The sequence below is a fragment of the Girardinichthys multiradiatus genome, chromosome 3, assembly GCF_021462225.1.
Source record: "Girardinichthys multiradiatus isolate DD_20200921_A chromosome 3, DD_fGirMul_XY1, whole genome shotgun sequence".
Taxonomy (NCBI): domain Eukaryota; kingdom Metazoa; phylum Chordata; class Actinopteri; order Cyprinodontiformes; family Goodeidae; genus Girardinichthys; species Girardinichthys multiradiatus.
In genome coordinates, this window is record NC_061796.1 from 20837572 (window position 1) to 20861580 (window position 24009).

At 40.9% G+C, this 24009-nt stretch overlaps 2 protein-coding genes across 7 annotated transcripts in view; one reads left to right on the forward strand and one right to left on the reverse strand.

Moving 5' to 3' along the window:
* Positions 1-8875, reverse strand: fbxo43 (F-box protein 43). 6 transcript variants are annotated; one of them, XM_047362148.1, is made up of 8 exons: positions 8737-8875; positions 8166-8266; positions 7099-7942; positions 4881-5077; positions 4340-4790; positions 1165-1267; positions 682-879; positions 1-575 (listed from the first exon to the last, which is right to left on the reverse strand). In XM_047362148.1, the coding sequence occupies exons 3-8, from the start codon at positions 7872-7874 to the stop codon at positions 327-329; spliced, it is 1974 nt and encodes a 657-aa protein (XP_047218104.1). In that variant the 5' UTR covers positions 7875-7942; positions 8166-8266; positions 8737-8875; the 3' UTR covers positions 1-326. The 6 variants fall into 6 exon arrangements, with proteins under 6 accessions (XP_047218104.1, XP_047218103.1, XP_047218099.1 ...); XM_047362147.1 differs by having other exon boundaries at positions 4340-5074; XM_047362143.1 differs by having other exon boundaries at positions 4340-5077.
* The window catches only part of spag1b (sperm associated antigen 1b), a 22262-nt gene continuing 7057 nt past the window's right edge, over positions 8805-24009 (forward strand). Inside the window, exons 1-13 of the mRNA XM_047362141.1 lie at positions 8805-8945; positions 9191-9326; positions 12323-12482; positions 12582-12701; positions 12793-12863; positions 13035-13144; positions 13229-13334; positions 13768-13898; positions 14026-14132; positions 15237-15345; positions 17185-17634; positions 19795-19894; positions 20264-20416. Of these exons, the coding sequence (XP_047218097.1) occupies positions 9193-9326; positions 12323-12482; positions 12582-12701; positions 12793-12863; positions 13035-13144; positions 13229-13334; positions 13768-13898; positions 14026-14132; positions 15237-15345; positions 17185-17634; positions 19795-19894; positions 20264-20416 (1751 nt within the window). The 5' untranslated portion in view covers positions 8805-8945; positions 9191-9192. The remainder of the gene's footprint in view (positions 8946-9190; positions 9327-12322; positions 12483-12581; positions 12702-12792; positions 12864-13034; positions 13145-13228; positions 13335-13767; positions 13899-14025; positions 14133-15236; positions 15346-17184; positions 17635-19794; positions 19895-20263; positions 20417-24009) is intronic.

The following is a 24009-nucleotide window of genomic DNA, read 5'->3' on the forward strand; positions in this document are numbered from 1 at the left end:
TTTAGAAAAATGATGTAATTTATTCTAAAAGCAACCTGGACACACAATTGTAAAACCTAAATACTTCAAACTCAAAAAAAAACAAAAAAAAAAACAAAAAAAAAATTCTTACAGTACGCAAAGAAAAGCACATCAGCACCTATTCAATATACATAATTAAAAAACAGTGCTGGAAGAAAAGAAAATTGCTGAAGTAAATACATTAATTAGAATAGACATTGTATAGAAATTTGCTACAAAGAGTTGGAATAACATATTTCTGTTACTTGGGATTTAAAATGCTCCAGTGACTTCCACGTGACACACTGACTGGACAAACATTTCATTCACAGTCTTCGAACATTTCGCTTGCTTTCAACACTTCCTGGAAGCAGCTTGTCCTTCTTGCGACGGCCTGCCGACTGACTTCCACATTCTCTGGAGCCATGGAAAGCACACAAGCACAATATGCAAAACTGAAACCCACAGTCCCCTCTGCTGCACACACCCTCCCTTTTCACTGAGTGACACCTTGCAGGATGTTGACATCTAGGGCAAGGCTTGAGGCTCTGATCACTAAAGAGGGTTTTGGCAACCTGGAAGAAAGTTAATTGAAGTTATACTAAAGATTTTCCAAACTATTCAAAATGTACCCTTTATTTTACAACAATTAGAAAATTCACCGAGTTGTTCACAGCTCACCTCCATAAACTTTTCCTGTTTGCTGCTGCTGCCTGTGCTTAAAGTGCCATGCTCTGATGGGGTCAAGGTGCTGTTTGCCGACTGTGGGGTGCAGTAGCTAGAAGTTCTGGACCGGGCCTGAATCCTCTTCAAGGCTGACCTCTTGAGCAGAGCTGATCTGGTCTCTGCCTCAGAGATATGGAGGACACCCACACTATGCTGTGACGACACCAAACAGATCACTAAATATCACAAGCAACAGTACTGGTATATTTCATTTGCATTAATGGTTTCACACTAAATACTGGTTTCATCGTTTTAAGCAAACACTGATCTTGGTCATGCTTTCAAGTCTTTTTGCTTGAAGTGATGAACAACAACCCATCTTATAAATCATTTTAAAGCAATACATCATTACTTAGAGATTAAGCTGCATCACTGGTAACAATATTATAAGACTTGTGACTGACCAGGATTAAGCTGTAGCTACATTCACATAACTACCTCCAGAGCCTCCTCTAGTTCACTCAGGTAGGTTCTTCTCCTTAGGCTAGCTTGATGGTCCTGCTGGATAATTTCATTCCAACTTTTGCAAACTAGACCACATCTGTCAAATAAAGACCAATGAGTCTAATGATGTATTCAAAGGTTTACATAGTTCTATACAAGCAGAGCTCAAAAGCTACAGAAAGTGAAGCTCAATCTTTTAAATATTTCAAGCCTACGTTTCTTGTGCTTTTGATGATTGCGGCTTACAGATGATGAAAACGCAAACATTGCATAGGATCAATTACAAAAAATATATATATATTTTAACAGAAATGCCAGGCTTCTAAAACGGCATGTTCATTTCTATGAACTGAATACTTGTTGGGCCTCAGTTTGCATGAATTACTGCATCAATGCTGCATGGCATGGAGGAGATCAGCCTGTGCTTCAGCTGATGAGTAGAAGCCCAGGTTGATTTGATAGCGGCCTTCAGGTCATCTGCATTGTTGGAACTGGTGTCCCTCATCTTCTTGACAATACCTTGGATTCTCTGTAGGGTTCAGGTCAGGCCATTTTGTGACCAATCAAGAACAGTAACACCATGGTCACTGGACCAGCTTCTGGTACCTTTGGCAATGCAGGAAGGTGCCAAGTCCTGCTGGAAGAAAGCATGAAGTGCTCTCAGAATACCAGACTCTGGGACCTTGATTTCCAAATAAAATGCAAACTTTACTTTTATCTGAAAAGAGGACTTTAGACCATTAAACAACAGTCAGGTTCTGATGTCTGGTTCAGCAGTGGCCTGACATGAGGGAGGCTACATTTGTAGCCCATGTGTAGGAGTCATCTGTGGAGTAACTCTGATCTGCCAACTCTACCCTCAGTCCACTCCTTGTGAAGCTCCTCCAAATTCTTGAATGGATTGTGCTCGACAATCCTCTCAAGGCTGCACTTATTCTGGTTGCAACTTTCTATGAATGCGCTCTAACTTTGTCATAATTTAATTTTCTCTGACACTAAATTTTGGGTTTTCATTAACCGTGAACCACAATGAAACGATAAATGCTTAAACTACACTGCTCAAAAAAATAAAGGGAACACTTACTTGGAGTTTGATTAACTCCAAGTAAATCAAACTTGTGTGAAATCAAACTGTCCACTTAGGAAGCAACACTGATTGACAATCAGTTTCACATGATGTTGTTCAAATGAAATAGACAACAGGGGGAAATCTTTGGTGATTATCAAGACACTCAATAAAGGAGTGGTTCTGCAGGTGGGGACCACAGACCACTTCTCAGTACCTATGCTTTCTGGTTGATGTTTTGGTCACTTTTGAATGTTGGTGGTGCTTTCACACTCGTGGTAGCATGAGACGGACTCTACAACCTACACAAGTGGATCACGTAGTGCAGCTCATCCAGGATGGCACATCAATCCGAGCTGTGGCAAGAAGGTTTGCTGTGTCTGTCAGCGTAGTGTCCAGAACCTGGAGGCTCTACCAGGAGACAGGCCAGTACACCAGGAGACGTGGAGGAGGCCGTAGGAGGGCAACAACCCAGCAGCAGGACCACTACCTCCACCTTTGTGCAAGGAGGAACAGGAGGAGCACTGCCAGAGCCCTGCAAAATGACCTCCAGCAGACCACAAATGTGCATGTGTCTGCACAAACGGTTAGAAACTGACTCCATGAGGATGGTATGAGGGCCTGACGTCCTCAAATGGGGGTTGTGCTCACAGCCCAACACCGTGCAGGACGCTTGGCATTTGCCAGAGAACACCAGGATTGGCAAATTCACCACTGGCGCCCTGTGCTCTTCACAGATGAAAGCAGGTTCACACTGAGCACATGTGACAGAGTCTGGAGACACCGTGGAGAACGATCTGCTGCCTGCAACATCCTTCAGCATGACCGGTTTGGCAGTGGGTCAGTAATGATGTGGGGTGACATTTCTTTGGAGGGCCGCACGGCCCTCCATGTGCTCGCCAGAGGTAGCCTGACTGCCATTAGGTACCGAGATGAGATCCTCAGATCCCTTGTGAGACCATATGCTGGTGCGGTTGGCCCTGGGTTCCTCCTAATGCAGGACAATGCTAGACCTCATGTGGCTGGAGTGTGTCAGCAGTTCCTGCAAGATGAAGACATTGAAGCTATGGACTGGCCCGCCCGTTCCCCAGACCTGAATCTGATTGAGCTCATCTGTGACATCATGTCTCGCTCCATCCACCAACGTCACGTTGCACCACAGACTGTCCAGGAGTTGGAGGATACTTTAGTCCAGGTCTGGGAGGAGATCCCTCAGGAGACCATCCACCGTCTCATCAGGAGCATGACCAGGCGTTGTAGGGAGGTCATACAGACACATGGAGGCCACACACAATACTGAGCCTCATTTTGACTTGTTTAAAGGACATTACATCAAAGTTGGATCAGCCTGTAGAGTGTTTTTCCACTTTAATTTTGTGTGTGACTCCAAATCCAGGCCTTCATTGGTTAATAAATTTGATTTCCAATGATGATTTTTGTCTGATTTTGTTGTCAGCACATTCAACTTTGTACAGAACAAAGTATTCAATGAGAATATTTCATTCATTCAGATCTAGGATGTGTTATTTCAGTGTTCCCTTTATTTTTTTTGAGCAGTGTTTTTCACTCTATGCATTGAATCGATATTAGAGTTTCACTTTCTGAAATGAGTAAAAACATTTAACTTTCATGATCTCCATTTTTTAAACTGTACTTTTGAGCTGTACATTTATTTCTTAAGAATCTGCTAAGCTTTATTTTCATAATTTACAGTTAGATTTTTGGATATATTTGGGCAAATATTTTTATTTGTATGCATTTTCTTAAATGTATACTCTTCCTAATGAGTCACTAAAATGGTAAATGGGAAACTCAAATCAACAGGGTTTGTAAAGAAGGTGAAAATGGTGATTTAGGACATTAAACACAGTAGTTAATCAAGACTTAAAATGATAAAATGGTTATTGGTTGTATAATCAGGATCAAATTGTAATGATGTATTTGACACTGAATCTGAGTGTATGATTGGATCGAATTTACCAAATCTCTGTATATAACTTGGATTTTACAACTACATTGAGAAGACATTTGTTGTGAAATGGCACAGGATTTATAAATAAATTGAATTACTTTGACAAAATTACACACACACACACACATTACCTGTAGAGACACTCAGAATTCAACTTGCTAAATATATTAGCCAGGATGTGCCTGAGGTTCCTCTTCTTCAGCTCTGTCAGTATATCCACCTTCCCCAGGCCCATCTTCCTGCCAATCAGCCCTGCCAAAGGCATAGCGGTCCTGAACATCACTGGAGTCCTGGTTAATGCTGCTGCGAACTTCAACTCGTCCTTCAGACTCAAACTTTGACCAGAAGACATCTGAACCTTGTGCTGGCAGATAGCATGAACTAGCTGCAAAGCTGGAGTCAGAGAGAGATTGACTGGGGTTGTCCTGAGAGGAGTCATGGCAGGATAAGCAGGATCTGTGCTGTGAGGTGTTGCGTTTTCAAGCTTAGATGAAGTGGCGCTCAGCGGGGTGTGGGAGTCATTTTTTGTAGAAACCAAAGTATTAAAACATTTAGCAGACATTGTGCTGCAAGGGGTGGCACCTGCAAAAACATCATCATTACACTGGCTGCTACATCTAGGAGGGTCTTCATACTTTCCATTTGCTGGGTCTTCCTCTGACTGAGAGCCACCTTCTTTAAGAGTAGAAAGGCGATGGTGACGCTGCAAACGGGAGCGCCTCCTTCCATCAGTCAGATTTGGGGTCTGACTGGTTCCTTTGGAAGCAGGGAGGAGAAGCTCCTGGAATGAGCCATCGTGGTCCACTGAGGAGTCTTGTGATTTATCAAGTGTTAAGGAACTGAAACCACTGTCTTCATACACAGACCTGTTCCAAAGTTAAAAAGAGGGTAACATTAACATGGTTTCAGATTCCCCAAAAACACAGAAATATAAAGATTTACAGCATTAAGGAATTTAATACTGTAGCAACTACAGAGATATAGTTTCTATCGACTATATGCTGGAAGCCCTAGAAAACCATCCTGAAATCAGACAGGGAAGCTCAAACCTTGGAGAGTGACAAGTTATCATCTGAGACGATAAACAATAGACATTGGCTATAAATAGAAGTACAGTTATTTCACAAAAGTGAGTACGCCCCTCACATTTTTGTAAATATTTTATTCCATCTTTGATTGGACAACACTTGTGACACTTTAATACAATGTAGTCAGTATTCAGCTAGTATAAAAATGTACATTTGCTGTCTCTCAAAATCAGACGGCTATGAAAGTCTAATCTGCTGGCAACAAAAGTGAGTACACCCCTAAGAGAAAATTCTGAAGCGTCAATGTTTTATGTGGCCACCATTACTTTCCAGCAGTGCCTCAACTCTCTTGGGCATGGAGTTCACTAGAGCTTCACAGGTCGCCACTGGAATCCTCCTCAGCTCCTCCATGACAACATCATAGGTGGATGTTAGGTCTGGAGACATGCTTGGGTCAGTCTAGCACCTTTACTCTCAGTTTCTTTAGCAAGGCAGTGGTCGTCTTGGAAGTGTTTTTAGGGTCGTTTTCGTGTTGCATCGCTGCCCTGTGGCCCAGTTTCCGAAGAGAGGGAATCATGGTCTGCTTCAGTATGTCACAGTACATGTTGGCATTCACGGTTCCCTCAATGAACTGCAGCTCCCCACAGATGGGAGCACTCATGCAGCCCCAAACCATGACACTCCCACCACCATGCTTGACTGTAGGTTAGACATACTTGTCTTTGTACTCCTAACTCTCAACTCTCAACCTCTTTGGTCGACCATGGCAAGGCCGGCTTTGAATGATGAACCGGTCCTGTTAAACTGCTGTATGGTCTTCGCCACAGTGCAGCAGCTCAATTTCAGGGTGTTGGCAGTCTTCTTATGGCCTAGGCCATCTTTTTGTAGAACAACAAATGTTTAAGATCCTCGGCGAGTTCTTTACCATGAGGCGCCATGTAGAACTTCCAGCAATAACACCAAATTTGACACACCTGCTCCCCATTCACACTGGATCCTTGTAACAGTAACGAGTCACATGACACCGGGGAGGGAAAATGCTGACTGTGCACAATTGGGACATTTTCACTTAGGGGTATACTTACTTTTGTCGCCAGCAGTTTAGAGTTTATTGGCTGTGTATTTGGTTATTTTGAGGGGACAGACAATTTACACTACAAGCAGTACGCTGACTACTTTACATTGTATCAAAATGTCATATCTTCAGTGCTGTCCCATGAAAAGATTTAATAAAAATTTTGCAAAACTGTGAGGGATGTACTCACTTTTGTGTGATACTGTACTGTATTAGGATGGTATTAGACTATGAAAGAACACACTCCTAACTTTAAACAAATCTAAATATGAGCAACATCTAAAAGGCCATTAACCAGAACAGGATGGGGAACATGGAGGAAACAAGCAAGAAATTTAATGAAACATTTATAAACAAGTTTCAGACTCAAATTATGACAATTATTCAGACAATTATTCTGACCTTTGTTTGTGAAACTCCTCTTAATCTGCTATAGCAGCTTCTCCATTTTAAATCTTTGAAGAACTTGGTTCAATTTTGAAGACACAAAATCTAACCTAATGTGTTGGTTCCTCAAACACCTTTGTATTAATATTAGGGGACTGACAAGCCTAGCTTTATGAAAAAGGAATCGTTGCTAAACGGAAGAGAAATGGATATCAACACCATTTGGTATTATCTGCTTTATTGTTTTGTCTGTTACAGACTAACCTGATGTTTTGCCATTCAATAGGATTAGGCTGACAAGCAGTTTTTTTTCCATTTAATATTTGTATATTTGTAAAAGTGAAAAAAAAAAGGAAAAACACAAAAAGAGGAAAGAGTAATTAAAGAAAAGCAGACTTACGTGGTATTTTTAGGCGTTTGGGTAAACGATGGAGTGTAGAAAGCTCCGGTACGGTCACACAGAATATCAGTTTCACTGCTGACTGGTGATTGAAAGTTTTCTTTAGTTATGGAGGGGAACAATTTGTCAATTTCATGAGCTGAAATGCTCTCCCTGAAATCTGCTTCTGTGATTAAAACACTTCCCTCAAAGGACGGGAGGGGGTAAGTGTTGAGTTTGCCATCTTCATGGGTGGATGTCCTCACCTGTGTGAAGAGAATGCGCCGTTTCCTGCCAGACAACGCCAGATCTTGGCCCATGTTTAAACTGCTTGTTGCCCCACCAGCTGTAAAATCCAGAGAGTCAAATGATGCACTGAGCCAGTGTTCAGATCTCTTACTCGAAAAGGATTCTGCATTTGTGGTGAACGGTGATCCTGTGCTGTCATCTTTGACTAGGGCGGGTTTGGATGTTAGAAGTTTGTGGCGCTGAAAGGTACCCCGTCTGTTTAGTTTAGGGGTTTCACACCAGCTCAGTACAGATGCTGCTTCTCTGGTGTCTTTGCCCAAAACCCGAACAGATTCTTTGCTCTGTTCTTTAGGGGTGACAGGAAGCCTGAGGTTCTCTTTAGGAGTTTCATTGATTTCTGATGGAGACAAAAACCCAGAGAAGTCAACTCCTGTGATGGTCCTTGGGCTCTGGAACCAACCCGAGTATCCGCTGTCAGAGCAGTCCTCATAACATCGTTGGCCTTTGTAGCTCTGTAGGATGACGTTCGACGTAGGAGTGCACTGCATTGTGCTCCTCTTGCGAGCCCTCAGTGCTCCACACAAGGATTCCAAGAGAAGAAAGGCTGTCAAGTGACCTGATGATGAAAATGTAAATAAAACAGCTGAAATGTTGAAATGTGCTGCACTGACTGGTCAATAAATAAGCCAAACTTTAGCTGAAAACCTGGGTTCCTACATACTTTCATGTGTAAAGTCCACACTTCTACAAACTGTAACTGGATGGCTCTCATTAAATTTCTAGTGGATTTACAGAGTAGAAATTCATTTTTAAAACACACTGTTTTGTTCCAAACTTACCCAGATAAGGAAAATGCCGTGCTTAATTAAATTTCCACAAGTTTCCAGATTGCGTAGGAACCCTGGCCTTCATATGTCAGCGTCATGACAGACTGGCATCTCTGGGTGGAATTAGGGATGGAGGCGTGAGATAAAGATGGTCACAGATTTTAGCTTCAACCTGAAAAAGAGTCAGCTGGTTCGGGTCCAGCTGGCTCATCAGCGTTGCCATGAGAGCTTGGTGCTGTCCATTTAAATCCTCCGTCGGGTGAACTGATGCCGCTACAAGCGCAGCTGTAACCGCCAAACTGAAGCTTGTTGTGTGTTGCCATATGTTTAAAATAGACACAGAAACCAAAGGTCTTTAAAGCAGCCCTTCAGCTGCGGCAGACATGACGGCAGACCAATTAACATGGCCCAAATACACCTGAGTACAGATAGTCCAAACACAGTAAGCCAACATAAGATGTTACTGTAGTGTTTCTTTTTTTTTTTTTTTTTGACGAGGTGCAGTCATCTAAAATTCATTTTACCAATGTATCATACATGAAGCGAACCACACATTTCTTAATAATATATTTGTGTCGCTTACCCTGTAAAAGGCCGCGTTGTTTCCTCAGGTTCGGTTCCAGACCGTAGCTTCCACCATTTTACAGCTGTTGCATGTTCGCCAACACAGTCACGGTCGACGCTTTCAAATTTCGAGCCTTCTGTTGAAAGTCACGTGTTTCCGACCCGTCTTCCGCGGGTGGTTACCATAGCAACAGTGTCCTCATCGAGCCTTGGTCAAACAGAGAGCAGGTATGGTCGCTTTTTTGCTTAAACTTCGGTTGCATTGGAGGTGTTATTGGGACGACTTTAAGGCAGACGTGGTTCAATATGCTGGATAAACGGCGGAGCCTCAAACAAATAGCTTAATAATTCACCAGTTTTGTTACTGAGGTTGTTATTATTAGAGTTGCTTGCTCTACCAACCCTTATGCAATGTTATTGTGTTATAGTTTCAACATGACGACTGAGTTTTGTCAAATTCTCTTCTCTCTCAGCCATGAGTGGCGACGCAGTTTTCTCTCTTCCAGCCACTGACTTCAGTACAAAGGTCCCTGTGGAGCACCTGGACTATGACTTCATTGAAAAGTGCAAAGATGTAAAATATCTGGAGAAGATATTGAGAATTTTGAGGTAATGTTCTTATAGTTGAGCTGGCTGTACACAAAGTCAAATGCTTTTTTATATCTTCAGCAAATATGTATTTTCCTTTCTGTTCTTGGTGTTTACCCTCTCTTTTTTTTTTATAATTTCCACTGAAGAGGAAAAATAATTAGAAAATTGAGATGAAAATAGACCTCATTTTGTGGACTAAGATTGTCTGTATTTCTTGTTAGTTTTGCCAACGTTAATCTCCTCTTTGTAAAGTGACATTTTAATATTGTGATAATAGAAACAAAGGGATAAATTACAATAAAAACACACACTTTATCAAAACAAAGTCATTGTGGCTTTACATTTACAATGTCCAATAAAACAACACAGGTTATTAAAATTATTGCAGAATGTAGGTAGAAATAGTACATCCATCGATTACTTCATCGGGGGTTACCGACACATGCATCTAGTGTGGGTGTATTCACACTTGGGACACCGCTTTAAACGGACCAGAGTTCGTTTCCCTCCTTGGTCCGGACCTTTTGTGCAGGTGTGAATACACTCAAGCGAACCCTGGTCCGGACCAAACAACCGGACCGAGACCCACTTTTTGAGGTGGTCACGTATGGGGGTAAGGTCGCTGTCAAAAACAATGTGTATGTAAAGACGGAAATGTGTACATATTAGTCAATAGTTGTGCATAAGTAAAATCCAAAAGAGGTATTGTATATTTTCTCTATAAGAATACAAAATAAAATGTTACAGATTCAAGAAATTACAAACACAAAGTTCAAGTTTACAGTTGTGGTTTATTCTTCATGAATACAATATGCTATAACAGTTTGTGAATACGATTTATTTTCTATGAGAATACGAATTTACATCAGCGACTTGGTGTCACGTGATCTCAGGCTCAGAATATAGTGGGTGGAGTTATACAATGATGGACAGTAGGTGGCGGTATGCACCTCTGAATTTGTTGCGAACCGCCAGCAGAAGAAGAGAAGAAGAAGAAGCAGCGCTAGCGCCAAGATGACGAACCAAGAGCATATATTAACGACATTAAGACATATATAAACTTTTTAACGTTACCTGGCTTTGTACCGTAGTTTCTTGGTCCGTTGTTTTGGCGCTAATGCTGCTGCTTCTTCTTCTTTTCTTCTACTGGCGGTTCGCAACAAATTCAGAGGTGCATACTGCCACCTACTGTCCATCATTGTATAACTCCACCCACTATATTCTGAGCTTGAGATCACGTGACACCGCTGATGTAAATTCGTATTCTCATAGAAAATAAATCGTATTCATAAAATGTTATAGCATATTGTATTCATAAAGAATAAACAACAACTGTAAACTTGAACTTTGTGTTTGTAATTTCTTGAATCTGTAACATTTTATTTTGTATTCTTATAGAGAAAATATACAATACCTCTTTTGGATTTTACTTATGCACAACTATTGACTAATATGAACACATTTCCGTCTTTACATACACATTGTTTTTGACAGCGTTCTTACCCCATAGTCTCGGTCCGACTCTGGTGCGGTTCGCTTATGGTCTGAATACAAACCGGCCCCGATCCGAACCAACTACAAAAAGCGTACGTTTCTTTGGACATAAAAAGCCACCGTAGCCGGTAGCAAAGGTGTGTGTTGTAAGGTAATCATACCTGATCAACTGTGTGTTGCTTAGCAACGCTGCTGGCTTGTTGTGGGACACAGCACGTAGAGAACGTCGGCGTTCAGCACGCATTCTCCCACGGGGTTCCGACATTATAAATGGAACGTCTTAAAATCTGTGTTGAATGAGCTGCTCTTCACCCTCACAATTATATTGCAGCTGTAATAATGGCACAATTATGCAGAACAGAGGTGCTGCACGCAGCACGTCTACAGATGTTTTCCTACATTTCCGGGTCTGTGCTCTGTCCCGCCCCCGTCATTTTTGTCCAATGGGAGCAATGATAGTCACCCTCGTGGCTTTGTTTACAAGTAATAGTTCACTTGCAAAGAGTACAATGTGAAAACAAACCGCACAAAATGAAAAAAATAAAGTTAGCTTTTGGTCCGGACCAAACAAGTGGACCAAAGGACTTTCCTGGTGTGAATACACCCTCAGTTCTTTTCCATGCAGTTTATTTGCATGGAAGATTTACAAACTATGAGGAGGCACAGAGAAGATGTGGTATTATTCTGACCCGATGAGCTGGAAAGCAGCAGGAAAAATCTGTGTCAAGAACTGAGAGCATAGTAGAGTCACGATATTTAGGTAACACTGATGACATGAGACAAAAAAATAGTAGAACTTTATGTACTGGTGCATTTAAAAGGTTGTACAAAATGTAAAAGTTAAGTAAATACGTATACAGCTTGTGCAGCAGTGCAACACCGGAGATAATAGGTTTTGACATTACACGACATCCTGATTTCTTCAGAATAAAAGCTGTTCCGCAGTACTGATGTTTTATACATTAGACTGAATCTCTTCTTAAAAGACTGAGTAGAAAAGACTGCTGGGCATGAGTGAGATCACAGATGATCACTTAACCCCACGTTTCCTTCTGATCTGGGGTGTAAGAATGTGGGTGTGATTGGGTGAATGTGGCTCTAGCATAAAAAGCTTTGAGTGGTTGGTATGGCTAAATAAAATCAGTCCATTTGCCATTCATACTACAACTCTTTCTTGTATTCAAAACCATTCAGTCATTTTAGCTGTGTGCGTATTTCAAGGTGATGTCTTACAGAGGACAGGGTTAAGGAGAGCACCTTGGTGGTTTCCATTGTTAGTTTACCTCAACAATGCTATACATTATGATATAGCTGGTGGTCCTACTTTCAAAACAACATTTATTTAAACAGACCTGTATGACCAAATGCACTACGACTGCACATCACCCCAGGCCAAATGCTTCACTCAAAAGTTGGCAACGCTGGCTTTATTAATGGGTCACTTTACAATAGAATACCAATTCTGAAGGAGATCTGATTGAATTTAAAGTCTAATAACTGAGGGCTTCGTTTCTGTGAAGGTCTGGGGAAGAGGGCATATATCCCCATCTGATCAAGTTCTGTGAAGGTCACTTGGAGAAGTTGAACCCTAAAAGTCGAGCTCTCAGGAAGGAAACCCCCGTCGCCACAGAAGCCAGCTTCTCTAAAGATGAGTGGGACCAAATCATGGATGACTTAAAGGTATGATACACAGTAGCGTGTTTTTTTTTTTTTTTTTTTTTCCTTAATAAACAAAATTTTTTGGTCATATACAGACTTTTACTGAACTTGTTTTCACAGACATGGGCGGAAGAAACCAAAAAGTCTGAAACCTTGCTTAAACAGGAGCCAGTGTTTGACCTATTAAAAGAGAAAATACCTCCTGTAAGAAGTTCCAATTTCTTTGTTCCACTTAACGAGGTAAGTCCTTTTTAAACAATTTACAATATATAATCCTTCACATAGATTTAACTGAAAAATCATTTTAATATACTGTTTTTTTCTGCTGCAGAAATCGTTTCCAAAACAAAGAACAAATTCCTCAAAACATGTTCTTCCTCGTGATTATCAAGAGTGGGACAAGTGAGCTATTTTGTTATGCTTTGAAGAAAGAATGCATAATTACAGTATCTGCAGGCGCTCTGAAACACATAATCCTGTCTCTAGATGTAATGAATAAACAACATTCAATACCAGTTAAATACTAAACGCTGCTCTAGGGTCTTGATTGGCCAAAAATCTTTCTATTTCCAGGTTCGATGTGGAAGAGGAATGTAACAAGGTGGATGGGGTGTTAAAAAATGACCCACCAGCCATTCTAAACACAGGACATCCCAACATCAAGAGAGCAGTGGACGCCTCATGTAATGTACCGTGTTCAGGAAAGGATGTGTTGTTTGTGGAAACTGCAAAGTGATGAATGTGTGTGTGTGATGTGTGTGATCCAGTGCTGTCGCAACAGGAGAAGTTCCTTTTGGCAAATCGTGAAAAAGATAAGGGAAATGAAGCTTTTAGAGCAAATGATTACGAAGAGGCGGTCGCATACTACTCCAGGTCAGGTTCTCCAAACATCTTTATGAAGAACTTCTTCCTTCGAGAAGATTTTTTATAGCGTATTGTTGTTTATGTAAAAAGATATATTTTTGGGGGATCAGATTTGATTCCTTCAAAAAAAATTTCCTGTAAATAGATACAGTTGAAACTAGAAGTTTACATAAACTGTATAAAAAGACACTTAATCTATTTTCTTACTGTCTGACATTAAATCAGACAGGGTTTTTCCTGTTTAAAAATTCTCTAAATATTTATTTCCTGTTATTCAGTCATTACGCAAATAGAAGTAACTTTGGTATTCCTAACTGACCTAAAACAGGAAAAAGTAATAAAAAATGTTCATGTCTTTTTATACAAGGTATATAAACCTCTGGGTTCAACTGTTTGTACTTACCTTGTTGTCAAGCAATTCTTTTGCTCACTCCTGTTACAGGAGCCTTTCCATTTTACCCACTGTGAGTGCATACAACAACAGAGCTCAGGGAGAGATCAACCTCCAGCACTGGCACAACGCCATGAGGGACTGTCAGCAGGTGCTTGAGCTAGAACCAAGGAATAAAAAAGGTGCTTTCTGTTTTCAAGAAGTGTAATATGGTGGATCTGCTAACATGTTTGAATCCTAATCTGATTTAGATAAGAATTTTGATTTCTAATTGTTGTATTTTGTATGATGCATTTGTTTTTTAATCAGCCCTGCTGCGTCGCGCTACTGTTCACAATCATATGGGGAACTTTCAAATGGCCTCTGAAGATCTAAGAATGGTGCTTCAGGAAGAGCCGAACAATGCTACAGCAATTGTAGGTGACAGAATGATGAGGAATGTTCATTTTGTTCCTGTCCACTAGGACCTTATAAACATGCTACTGCAGCTAGAACAAGTTAAAGAAAATGGGTGTTGGATGAAATGTACGTAGTTATGAAACAAAATAATAAGAACGCAAATCTGGATCTGAAATTGGGCTGCATGGTGGCGCAGTTGGTAGCACTGTTGCCTTGCAGTAAAAAGTGCCTTTCTGCATGGAGTTTGCATGTTCTCCCCGTGCATGCCAGGGTTCCAGGGTGTACCCTGCCTCTCGCCCATAGACTGCTGGAGATAGGCACCAGCTTCCCCGCGACCCACTATGGAATAAGCGGTAGAAAATGACTGAAATTTGAAAAGTGTGGCATGCACTTATATTCAGCCATATTTAGCTATCGTACGCAATATTACGCTGCATAAAGAGTCCACTTGTGTGTAATGTAAGGAAGCCAACAGATGGGTCAGGGATGGCAGTTACTGCACTATGCAGTTTCTAATAATCCATGTATGGGGGGCAGCAGATAACTGGAATACAGTTCTCTGGTCAGCTGAGACCAAATCTTTGGAATGTGAAACACCATGTGTAGTTGAAAACTAACACTGCACATCACCCCTAAAACATGCACCATGCAGAGATACTTTCCTTCAATAGGGACAGGGAACATGATCAAAATTTGTTGGAAGATAGGTGGAACCAAATAAAGGATAATCATGGAAGAAAACCTTTTAGAGGCAGTAAAACAGTTGAGACTGGGGTGGAACCTTGGTAAAGTATTGACTGAAGGGTGGCTGAATACAAGTGTATACCACAGAGGTTGTAATGTGTTGAAATGTGGAAAACTTCAAGGGATTTGAGTCATTTTGCAAGTGACTGGAGTGCTGTTTTAGTTGGGCCAGGTAAAATGGAAAACTGTGTGTTTTTTTCCTTTCCTTTTCCCTCAAATGTCCTTTTTGAACAGTTGAGAAAAACCTGTTTTTTTTCCCCAAGAATATAATACGTAACGTATTCTCTTTAGATCAGTATTTTGTTTCTGTTGACATTAAGAAATTTCTTTGGTTTTTGTTGTTGATAAATTCTAATGCATTCATTATTTTTGTTCAGCAACTTCTGTCTAAAATTGAGAGGAAGCTGTCAGATTGTCTACCAGAGCAGCAAAGCAAGGGCAAAAAAATCCTCATTGAAGAGTTAGAAGAACAGGAGGAGCAAAGAGGTAAGACTGAAGCCTCACAAAATCACCAGTATCCTTGAGTTACAGATTTCCACACCTAGACAGAGCATTAAATGCTCCCTTTTCTCTTTTAAAGAAAACGTTTCCAGCATTCATTATTCAGGATGCCAAACATAAACACCTAGAGATAGATTAAAATGAAGAAATAATTTGTTAAATATCGTTTTTTCTGTAAAACAGTTCAAGTCCAGTCAAATGTTTTTCTTTACACCATTAATGTGCACCAATTTCTATTTTTTCAAAAGAGATTTAGAGAGGGTGGAAAAAAGGAGACACATTTTGCATTAGGTACAAAAAAGAATAATCTAAACATAGGTAATATAACTACAACCCCTGAAAACAATAAATTACACCCTTGGCAGATTTTAAATATTTTCATTTAAAAATAAAGTTTTATATGAATATTTTGTTTCTGATAGGGAATGGTGTCGTGCATCTCTCAAGAGATAATAAAACAATATGAAAGTTGTGTCAATCGCTCAGTTTCTCTGTTGTGATGAGCACCGAGTATTTGAGGTTGGAGGACCTCGTTGCCATCAGAAGACAAAGAAGAAACATGTTGACAGAATTAGACTTTAAATCTAAATCTGGTAAATGTTGGGCTTAATTGTGTATGACTGACTTAGTACTAATAATATATGATTTTTGCTTACTACCTGCTTAGTCCGTCATTTGACAGTGAGAACGAATATTCACAAGCGGATAACATCTAAGGCTGTTACCGAAGTTCCCAGGAGTAGACCTCTTAAAAAATCCGCCACAAGCTCAGATGCTGCAATGTTTAACGGCACTTAAAAATAAAAAAAACTCTCAGACTCTACAGTCCTCAGGTAACATGTTAAATGTCAAAGTTATAACAGTACATCTAGGAAAATACTGAACAAGTATAGCTTGTTTGAAAGGGTTGCCAGGAGACAGTCTCTTCTCTCTAAAGAGAATACAGCACAATGAAACGAATGACCCACAACGATGTACTTTGGATAGATGAGATCTAGGTAGAGATGTTTGGCCATGATGGACACAGGGTGTTTTTACAGCCACAGGATCTGTGGTTGACCATGAACAACTCTGTATACCAAAGTATTACTCAGTCAAATGTGGGCCCATCTGTCCAACAGCTGAAGCTCAACAGAACAATTAACCCAAACACAGTAGCAAATACACAACAGTCTATTTCAAGGCTGGAATCGGTGTGTTGCAGTGACCCAGTTGAAATACAGACTTCAACATGATGGAAATGCTGTGGAGCTGTGCAATAATGAATGCCCTCAATGAACCAAAGCAATGTTATAAAGAGTGAGACATAATTCCTCCAATATGAGAGATAGATCAAGCCAGACTGAAAACGATTACTTCAAGAATGTGTTGCTATTGATGAAGCTCTTGGATATGAGGGTGTACTTATTTTTTCATCTTTGCTTCTACCTTGTTTAATACATTGTGGGGTAATTTTAGAACCTGGTAGAGATCAAATCATTTTTATGTTCTGATACGTAAAACACAGACCTGAAAGAGGGTGTGCTTTGTTTTTGTTCTGTGATTACACACAGAAAATCTGACTGGGTTCTAATAATAGCAAGTTATAAGTACTATAGGTAGAGGAAATTCCTCTTGTCCCTCAGGGTTATGTGATCTATAATAAGTGGATGTGAGTAATTTCCTCCCCCACCAAGAGCTTTTCAAATTGACTGCTCTGAGTTAGTGTTTCCTGGGACTCCCTGTTTGAAGTATAGTGTGTGTCAACCCTTCCCCCTCTGCTCTGACGTAACTGCTGACTCTTTCCTGTGGGTGTCTCTCTGTCTCTCTCCCTCTACCTTCTAGCTTGTCCGGTTCAACCTAGCCAGCCTGTGGGAGGGGAGGAGAGCTCAGCTGCTCCTGCTGAAAGGGGAGACATGGGAAACGCTCAAAAAAAGCCCCACAGCAGAGGGGACGGGGGTCCACACAGTGAGTCCAGCAACTCGCACCATGGGCCCTGGAGGGGCAAAGGGGGAGCCTCAGATAAATACAAAGTCACCGAGGAGTCAAAGGTGGCTAATGGATCAAGCAAGAGGGGTTCGACAGTTTCAGTGCAGGGTGATAAGAGGAGTGGCACTAAGGGGGCTACAGGTGGGGGCAAAGCAGAAGAAAGTGTCAATCTTGATACCCCTTGCGGAGCCCTGCCTCCACACCTTTCCCGGCTAAAGAATGAAGGAAACCTGCTGTTTAAAAATGGACAGTTTGCTGATGCATTAGAGAAATACTCACAAGCCATTCAGGGCTACACAGATTCAGGTGAGTTTCTGATTGTTGACAGTGTTCTGTTTGTTAGAATCTCAGGTGGCATGTAAATACAGAAGTGTCTGAGAAGTAAACTTTAAGGATCAGTTACCAGCAAGCACACAGGATCAAAACCTCTGTGTGAAAAACAGGTAGTAACACGAAAGAATGAGTCAGAGTCTAACCAACTCATGTTTCCTCCTCAGCCCACTCATCGCTATAAATGGCTGAACACATTTCTGCGTGTTTAATTATCAGTGCCTTTAAGACTTTGGGTGACCACTGTGGTTGAAAATCAAAGGTCATGAGCTGTCAGCCATTACTGCTGGTGCTTCTCTTTGATTTCCTATTGCAGAATCTACTGAATGAAAGCATTTCATTAAATAAGATCATTTTCAGTTGTTTGATGTGAAATGCTCTCGTGTGTCAGCTCCAGTTGGAGCTGTTTCAAGAACATCCATTTCATTATCTCACAGTGCGTTTAATGACTCTGTGCCCTGAGCACTGCGTCACCGATAGGCTGTTGTGTAGTGTAGGGACAGCGTTTCTGTTTTAGCCTGGGCTAAGCCTCTCAGCTTTGGTCTGTCCAAGTCACATGACCACTAACCACTCACTGTGAAATGGAATCTGTCGGACTGCAGCTATAATTTTTACAGGAAGCGAGAGCCTGAACAGTCAGGAGGGAGGGAGAGAGCTGCTGCTTTTCAGGCTCATCCACCACTGAGCATATATCTCTTCATATGTAGGCTCCCTAAGGGAGTTGATTTGGCTCACCTATTTGACCAATGTATATGATGATAAATGCTATATTCATTTCTCATCATTTAGACAATCTCCACTGTTACATTAACAGAAAGGATTTGCTGAGGCATCATTGCTGCCATGCTGCGTCATTATTTGTAATCTGATTTGATTTGAAGAGCTGGTATGGCAAGCTGCTGGTATTTAGTGCAACAGAAGAATGTTGCTCTGTCTATAAAATGCAAGCTTACGTTCCTAACCCTCTGGCACTGATGAAATGTAAAGAAAATTACTAAAAATAGGAAATGAAGCACTTTGGCAGGTTTATAGAGGCCATTGCACTTTGAGAAGAAAAACTCCAAACCTAAAAGTGGTGTGACAAGCATGCTTTTCAGTTGTTTATAACAGGGTTGAATTGCTTTAAAAAAATAAATACATTTATGGATCTTGATTTATTACACATTTTCTTTAAACCCCACATGATCAGATTATAAATGCAGGCTCAGATATCTACATAAACCTCTACTTGGTTAAATGTCTTGTTGCAGAGAAACCAAACACTTTCTGAGGCATCTAGAAGCTTCAGGCTCAACAATGATTGGTCTTATGGCACAAAACCAGCTTTTCAACTTTATTTACAAGTTTTTACTATGGTTTAGGTCAATCCAGAAAATATTCAATGCTGCTTGATCCTTTCCAAAACCAGTTTTAATCTGTTTTTAGGATCACTGTCCAGCTGGAACACCAAACTGTGTCCATTTTCCAATCATCTAGCCCAAACTGTCACACACAGATGAAAGGAAACTGGTTAGGATGATTAAGAACAGAACAACACAGTAGGGAACAAGGTTCAAACTTATCACTTCCACCTTTAAACCAGTTTTACCTCGCCATGCATTATGAAAGCGTCTTCTCTAAAGTCAGTGTCTTCCAGCTCACCATATAGAGAAACCATATGCATCTGAAGGAGAGCTTAATGGTCAAAGACTGAGCTTTTTGGCCACAATGACTAAAAATGTATTTGGAGCAGTCACGTTGAGGATTTAATGCCAAAGAATACCGTTATAAAAGGTACATGTGGATGGATTAGCATTTGTCCCACTAACATGGAAAAACAACAAGCTTTTATGTTATTTGTCACCCTGATAACACAGAATCAAACCAACATTTTTCTAATTTAGCAGTAAGGGAATCCACTATTAAAACATGCACACAAAGCACTGAGGCTGATATAAAAGTAGCTACTGTCATGTTTCTAATGTACTTTTGTGCTGTAAACTCTGTTAATGTCTGAACATTGTAAAATAATTGGTGACATTCAAACCTTTGAAAGCTGTAGTCGCTACAGCTGAGAGGTAGGGCTGTGTAGTTGGTGTGCCTGGGTATTTAAATAGATTATAGGTTGTTCTTTTAAAATTGTCTCTTTCCACGCAGGGATCGATAGTCCTGAGGATCTATGTATTCTGTATTCTAACAGAGCAGCGTGCTACCTGAAAGACGGCAATAGTCAAGACTGCATACAGGACTGCACGAGGTGAGCAAGAACATTCTTTCTTAACCAAGAACACCTAATCCCACAAGATGCGAGAGAAGCTACAGTAGCTGATCCCAATCATTTAATGAGGTGCTAGAAGAGATGAACATCCTCTCTGTGGGAACCACCCTATTACAACCCCTAAAACACTTAATGTGTTTCCAGAGAGGATAGGATTCCACAAAAAACTGCAGAGATCTATACTGATATGTAATATATTAAGTAACATAGACACTTAAAAAAGCGCACGAACATGAGGTGACCCTCATTTCAGATACATGAACATAAATTTCTCCTCTTGCATGTATTGCAGGGGCCTCAGTCTTGATCCAATGTTCTTGTCTACTTCTGTCTAATTATAATAACCAGAGCCCTGGAGCTGCAGCCGTTCTCCCTAAAGCCCCTCCTGCGGCGGGCCATGGCTTATGAATCACTGGAGCGTTACAAAAAGGCCTACGTGGATTACAAGACCGTCCTGCAGATAGACATCAGCGTCCAGGCAGCACACGACAGCGTCAACAGGTATTAGCTTCCACCTTTCAGAGCGGCTGAGAGAGAGCCAGCAGACGGCTGAACCCAGAACAGACTAAGACCATTCCTCAATGGTTCGTTTCTGACCACAAAGTTGCAACTTGAAAATTATCGTTAACATATCAGCTAATCCTTTTTAACATGTATTCTTATCAAATTAAAAAAAGGCATCTTTGTCATTTGTTTTTGGCTGAAACCTACTATCATTAGGGGTGACAGATTAAAAAAAAAAGAATTTGTGGTTTTATATGTTTATACATCCTGTTTTTAGAATTTAAATTGTTATCAGAGACTAAATTAAACAAATTAAATGCACAAACACACTCAGTTATTTTAGTCACTTAGAGATTTAGCCTGAGCTAGGGGGTAATTATGGCTGTTAAAGTACATGTGCTTTCACGTTATGCAATACATACACTTGTACTGAGTCATCTGAGGAAGTTACACTCAGGTTGCTCAAGACCACCTAAAAAAAAAACCCAGGACAGAATAAAAGAAAAGTAAGTTTCATCAAGAATATAGATAACAAATGAATCACTTATGTTACGGTTTGCGAGATACAGGACCCCAGAATGCAGACGAGCAGGCAGCGTGATGGTAAGTGGAAAAAAAAGGTTTAATAACAAAAACTCACTCACAGCAGGAGGCAGGAACAAAACAAACGGGCAGGCAAGACAGGCATGGCATGATCAAAAAAACAAGACTTGGTTTGAGAATGTTTCCGCGACGACTAACTGAACAGGTGTGTATAGGTCCTTCTCAAAATATTAGCATATTGTGATAAAGTTCATTATTTTCCATAATGTCATGATGAAAATTTAACATTCATATATTTTAGATTCATTGCACACTAACTGAAATATTTCAGGTCTTTTATTGTCTTAATACGGATGATTTTGGCATACAGCTCATGAAAACCCAAAATTCCTATCTCACAAAATTAGCATATCATTAAAAGGGTCTCTAAACGAGCTATGAACCTAATCATCTGAATCAACGAGTTAACTCTAAACACCTGCAAAAGATTCCTGAGGCCTTTAAAACTCCCAGCCTGGTTCATCACTCAAAACCCCAATCATGGGTAAGACTGCCGACCTGACTGCTGTCCAGAAGGCCACTATTGACACCCTCAAGCAAGAGGGTAAGACACAGAAAGAAATTTCTGAACGAATAGGCTGTTCCCAGAGTGCTGTATCAAGGCACCTCAGTGGGAAGTCTGTGGGAAGGAAAAAGTGTGGCAGAAAACGCTGCACAACGAGAAGAGGTGACTGGACCCTGAGGAAGATTGTGGAGAAGGGCCGATTGCAGACCTTGGGGGACCTGCGGAAGCAGTGGACTGAGTCTGGAGTAGAAACATCCAGAGCCACCGTGCACAGGTGTGTGCAGGAAATGAGCTACAGGTGCCGCATTCCCCAGGTCAAGCCACTTTTGAACCAGAAACAGCGGCAGAAGCGCCTGACCTGGGCTACAGAGAAGCAGCACTGGACTGTTGCTCAGTGGTCCAAAGTACTTTTTTCGAATGAAAGCAAATTCTGCATGTCATTCGGAAATCAAGGTGCCAGAGTCTGGAGGAAGACTGGGGAGAAGGAAATGCCAGAAGTCCAGTGTCAAGTACCCACAGTCGGTGATGGTCTGGGGTGCCGTGTCAGCTGCTGGTGTTGGTCCACTGTGTTTTATCAAGGGCAGGGTCAATGCAGCTAGCTATCAGGAGATTTTGGAGCACTTCATGCTTCCATCTGCTGAAAAGCTTTATGGAGATGAAGATTTTATTTTTCAGCACGACCTGGTACCTGCTCACAGTGCCAAAACCACTGGTAAATGGTTTACTGACCATGGTATCACTGTGCTCAATTGGCCTGCCAACTCTCCTGACCTGAACCCCATAGAGAATCTGTGGGATATTGTGAAGAGAACGTTGAGAGACTCAAGACCAAACACTCTGGATGAGCTAAAGGCCGCTATCGAAGCATCCTGGGCCTCCATAAGACCTCAGCAGTGCCACAGGCTGATTGCCTCCATGCCACGCCGCATTGAAGCAGTCATTTCTGCCAAAGGATTCCCGACCAAGTATTGAGTGCATAACTGTACATGATTATTTGAAGGTTGACGTTTTTTGTATTAAAAACACTTTTCTTTTATTGGTCGGATGAAATATGCTAATTTTGTGAGATAGGAATTTTGGGTTTTCATGAGCTGTATGCCAAAATCATCCGTATTAAGACAATAAAAGACCTGAAATATTTCAGTTAGTGTGCAATGAATCTAAAATATATGAATGTTAAATTTTCATCATGACATTATGGAAAATAATGAACTTTATCACAATATGCTAATATTTTGAGAAGGACCTGTATATATGGAGGGAAAACCAGGTGGAGCAAAGAGACAGATTAACTTGAAGCAGGTGAACAGAATAAACTTAATTGACAGACAGAACAAAACGTGGCTGCGGCAAAAACAGAGATTCTAATATACAAACAAAACCAAACTTGAACAAAACATGAACAAGACTAAAACATGACCAGGAAAATAACAGAAGCATGATTCAAAATCTAAGAACAAGAATAATAATAAACAAAAGAACGAGTCAAAACCTTAACTGTGAAAAACATAAGAAAAAAACAGAAACCAAAAACCCCCAAATCATAACAACTTAAATGTATTCAGACTGAAAGGGTAGAGATTGAACAAGCTGTCTTAATAATGCCTGTAGGGTCAAAGTTCGCAGAGCTTTGCTTAAAGTTAAACATGGCTTTATTAAAAAGTCAAGGAGGAGAAGCATTATTTCCTTTGGAAGTAGTAATTTTGGATTTAGAAAGCGAAACATACAAGTCTGTGATGGATCTGCACAAAATAGTCTTAAGTTGGTGAAGTGAAATGAGAAAAATATGTATAAAAAGATACATATGTATCCACCCCCTAAAACATCTGGTGCAAACAATTCACTTCAAAAGTTACATGATTAGTGAAATGAAGTCCACCTGTGTGCAGTCTAAGTGTCACATGATCTTTCAGTATGAACACACCTTTACTGAATGGCCCCAGAGGCTGCAATACCATTAAGCAAGCGGCGGTATCACACCATGAAGGCCAAAAAGCTCTCCAAACAAGTCAGGGACAAACTTGCGTAGAAGTACAAGTCAGGGTGGGGTTATATAAATATCCAAATCGTTGATGTTCCCTTGGAGCTCCATCAGATCCATCATCTTCAAATGAACATGGTACCACAACAAGCCTGCCAAGAAAGCACCTCCCACCAAAACTCACAGACCAGGCAAAGAGCATTAATCAGAGAGGCAGGACAGAGACCGAAGGTAACCCTGAAGGAGTTCCAGAGTTTGAGAACAGAGACTGGACTAGCTCTCCATAGGACCACAATAAGCCGGACACTCCATTGAGCTGAGCTTTATGGAAATGTGTCCAGAAAAAGCCTTTACTTGGAGTTTAAAATAAGAAGGCATGTTTTGAGTTTGCCTAATGTCATGCGGGCACAACTCCCCAAATGTATGGAGGAAGGTGCTCTGGTCAGATGAGACTAAAATTGAACTTTTCAGCCACCAAGGAAAACACATTGTCTGGCGCAA